This window comes from Aedes albopictus, chromosome 3 (genome assembly GCF_035046485.1).
Source record: "Aedes albopictus strain Foshan chromosome 3, AalbF5, whole genome shotgun sequence".
In the NCBI taxonomy this organism is placed as follows: Eukaryota; Metazoa; Arthropoda; class Insecta; order Diptera; family Culicidae; genus Aedes; species Aedes albopictus.
The window spans coordinates 446,370,433-446,374,415 of NC_085138.1; the positions used below are offsets into that span (position 1 = coordinate 446,370,433).

The 3,983-nt window shown below is 43.6% G+C and overlaps 1 protein-coding gene across 1 annotated transcript; it reads right to left on the reverse strand.

The window, feature by feature from the left end:
- Window positions 1-275: 275 nt before the first annotated feature.
- On the reverse strand, window positions 276-3,280 carry LOC109407580 (uncharacterized). The gene is given in 3 exon segments (XM_019680672.3): window positions 276-1,707; window positions 1,710-1,923; window positions 2,772-3,280. Coding segments are annotated over 3 exon segments (1,389 nt in total). The 5' UTR covers window positions 2,969-3,280; the 3' UTR covers window positions 276-729.
- Window positions 3,281-3,983: the final 703 nt, after the last annotated feature.

Genomic DNA, 3,983 nt, shown 5'->3' on the forward strand with positions numbered 1-3,983 from the left:
AATTGAAATGTTTTGTAGTTCGCCACAGAAAAATGAAAACAATCGGTTGAGACATAACTGATATATGTCAATCCAAAGTTGACTAGTTTGTATGGGAAAACGGCTTTGGTGCATTTTTATTGTCCGATACTGTACATCCTGTTATATTTTTCGCACAACTGGACAGAGAAATTGCTTCTCTGATAGTAGTGTGGATTGCTTGGGAGCAGTGAAATAATGAATTGATAGCGTTGGACTTCGGTCATCTATGTATGTAGAGAACTACAGGTTCGAAATGGTGTGTTATTTTTTTTTAGTATATTTTTTTCCAAAGTCATCCTTTCAATGAGTGATGTGAAGATGAAACTCTCAAAATATGCAATAATAATCATGAACCATCATTTCGTATTTTACGACTATCTTCACCTAAAGATCATGATTAATGATAGCAATCTACATTTATTTTGTGCACAAAATAAAACAATAAATCTATCAACTAGGGGGACAACTACACAGCATTGGTAGAATTAAATAGCTATCTCTAAACAGAGAGAATATTAAGATAAATAACAATCTAACTCTTAGTAAGTGTCTACTATTTACAGCAATCTGACCTTAACCTACTTATCTCACGAAGCCTTAAAACTTATCGAACTCTTAGGAACCTAACGACTCATTTATGCTGAATTTGTACATCACTGAAGGAACGGAAAATATTTACAAAACAAAACTGGGTACTAATTTGCATTCTTAGTTCATATCCGTTAGAATGGGAAACAGATCCAGATTCCAAAATCCGTCCCACGAACTGGCGGTCAAGTTGAAGTCCGTAGAAACGTGGTTGGGCGAACCCAACGATTCGTAGCCACCGTCCGACACGAAGGAACTCGGCGTCAGGGGACACTTGAAAACGTCCTCCTCCGTGGCGGTCGGTTTCAGGTCATCCGAAGAAGAGTAGTTGGAACAGGTGCTCGGGATGGGTGAGAGAAGTTCCCGAACCGGTTCCAGTTTGACTTTGAAGTCGCCTTGGTCATGGTGGCTGAAGAAGTCTTCTCCGGCTTCTTCGCAAATGATTTCCTCCTCCAGTGGAAGTTCCTCGTCGTCGTCGTTGAGGATGATTGTGATACAGGTGCTTTCGTTGTCGTAGGTTCCGAGGATCGTTGACGCTGGGAGGCCAATGTTAGATTGCTGTTGGCCAGTGCTGTGCGGTTTCTCCGCATGAAAGGGTGACTTGGAGTAGTTGTGGGTGTTCAGGATGTTCAGGCTGCTTCCTTGATCAGTTTCTTCGCTGGATTCCAGCCGTTCTGATGGGGTCCCCACCACTGGTCCAGGCATTCCGCCGCTGGGGCTTGAGCCTTGGGCATCAACCGGGATGCTTCCCGCATCAGCTCCTTCCAGCTCGCTTGTGACATTAGCGAGGAGGCTTTCGGCGAGCTCTTCCAGCTTGGACACGTCGAATTCTTCGAGCATGTCCTGTAGAGCAGGCAGAGAGCAACTATCTTCCACAGCGTTGCTACCTTTTCTTCGTCGGTCTTCGGGCCCGTCGTCCTGTCCTGACTCAGTGTCGTCTGTGCTTCCATTGAAAAAGATCCCTGCTGCTGAGGGGTTTGGGCGGATGCTGCTGATCCTAGTAGGGTGGAAGCAGAGCCAACACTGTGTGAGGCTACTGGGGTCGATTGGGGTTCCGACTTGTTGGCGGTGGTGGCTGTGGCCAACTGTAGGTGCTGCTGGAGATCGTTGAGCCGTCGCTCTAGCTCCTCCTGGCGGCTTTCCAGCTCGAGACATTTACTGTAGTAGGTGTCCTTTTCCGCTTGGAGCGAGGCGCATTTCAGTTGCAGTTCGCTTATTTGGTCTGTCTGCTGTTGGATGGTTTGTTCCATTTCTTCCATTTTGGCTTTCTTCCGGTCGCGTGAAGTTTGTGCGGCGACACGGTTCTTCAATTTCCTGGAATTGGGGAAAACGAATGTTACATATGTGTTTTTTTATATTTCACTAGGTATTAAGAGTAATTTGGGCTTATACGAATGTTAGGAATTTCCAAGGGGAATAACATATCCTTCTCTAACCGGAAAATCCGCATTTATCCGTTCCTAACTGATGCGATTAACGACGGTTAGCAACAGATAAATGCGGATTTTTCTGGTTAGCAAAGGAAGTGTTATTCCCCCTGGATATTTCAAACCTTGCAGCATGTTCTGAACGATCCCCAGTAGCATTCCATTTGTCAAAGCCTACGGTCTACACAAATTTCGAATGTTTTGAGATGAAAAATAAGTACGTAGTTCATGGACAACACCTAATGGTTATCAAACTTCTGTTTAAAAGTTCAACTTCTGACGGTCTAATACTTATGACACACATGTGATTCAAGAATCACTGTACAATTGCACACTCACAGGCACGCAGCGCCTTCTTTAACACGTCCGTTCGTCTAAAAATCCGTCAAGGATTTCGCTTGCCTTGTCGTTTTGTTTTCGCGATAGTTAGATCTGTCATTTTACTGATTCGTTATGTCGACTCAATGATGCCAAATGCCCTACATTTTTACTGTTCCAAGGTTTTGATTTTTAAATTTCCTGCGTTTTGGACCGGTCTAATGTATAAGCTTTTGGGCCACTCTAGCGTACATTGCAGCAACATCATAAGCTGACACGTCACCAGCGCAAATGTTGAAACTTCCAGAACGCTGCTGCGCCATTAGCCGCAGTCATCGAAGGTTATCACCGTGGGGATTCCCACGCCCACAACGGAAAATCCATCGAATATTAATGAAGCAGCCGCACAACACTTACTTCCTCTGAAGTTTCTCCTCCCATGTCAGATGGTCCAGGCGGCGTTTCTTGCCGCGCACCAGGAACTCATCCATCGACGAGGTGGACTCGTCCGCGTCCGACAGGGACGCCGACCTGGATTCGGTCTTGATGGCCAACGGGGCCAAATTGATCGGGATGTACTTGGTCGGTACGGTGATGACGATTGGGGCACTCATTCTGGCACCTCGGATATGGAAACCGCTGCCTTTGTTCCAGAAATTTCCTTATATCGAAAAACTTTTTGCTCCACTTTGATTCACTGATAAACTTGTAACATCATCTTCAGATAAAAACTACTTCCGCAGGCGGGTGTTGCTGTTGATCCTTCCACTGGGAATTGCGTTCTGGTAATGTTGGAACTGGTTCATCGCACCGCGGGTTTTGATCTGGTCACGGACTGTGCGATTCAGGTTTTCTACGACGGTCAGAAAGAAAATCTGATGAAACCTCTGTGAAAGCTTGCGAACGAATGAAGCATCTGCGGGGAGATCAGCCCACCACCCTCGGTGACGTCATGGGTGGATGTGGTCGACGCTGATTGGTCGGCGGGAAGGGCTGCCAGATGGTTTGTGGAAGAAGCAACTTCTTTGCTTTATGAAATTTTGATAGTCTCTGTGAAAAACAAGCTATTTGTGTGGAGTTTAAGAATGAGAATTTTGATAAAAATGTTCCTTAAATTTTGAAATATTTGTTTTGGTTTAAAACTAAGAGTTTGTTGATAAAAATGGTAATAACATAAAATTCTTTTGAAACATGTTTCATGCAAATCGTTAGCACTGCTAGATGTTGCGTCTTGCGACAGACCGAGGGATACACCGTTCGAACATAGGGTGGCTATGATTCTAAAAATCCAAAATTCAGTAACAAATTTTGAAAACGACGTATAAACAATGGTGTTGCATTGATTATACGTCGTTTTCAAAATTTGTTACAGAATTTTATTTAAATAATATATCCTCATAACTTTTTTTTTGTTTTTATTTTTGTGTATTTTAACTTAGATGCTAATTCTACACTCATATCCTCATAACTCCATGAATCGATCTCGGATAAAAAATCTAGATTTAGTTTAAATATTGTGGATTAACCGGCTACTTGTATTCCATCTGGTCACTTCAGTAGCCGTTTTCATATTAAAGTCAATTCAATTGTCAAAACCAGGGATGGGTCGCAGTCAAATGCTGTTTTTCT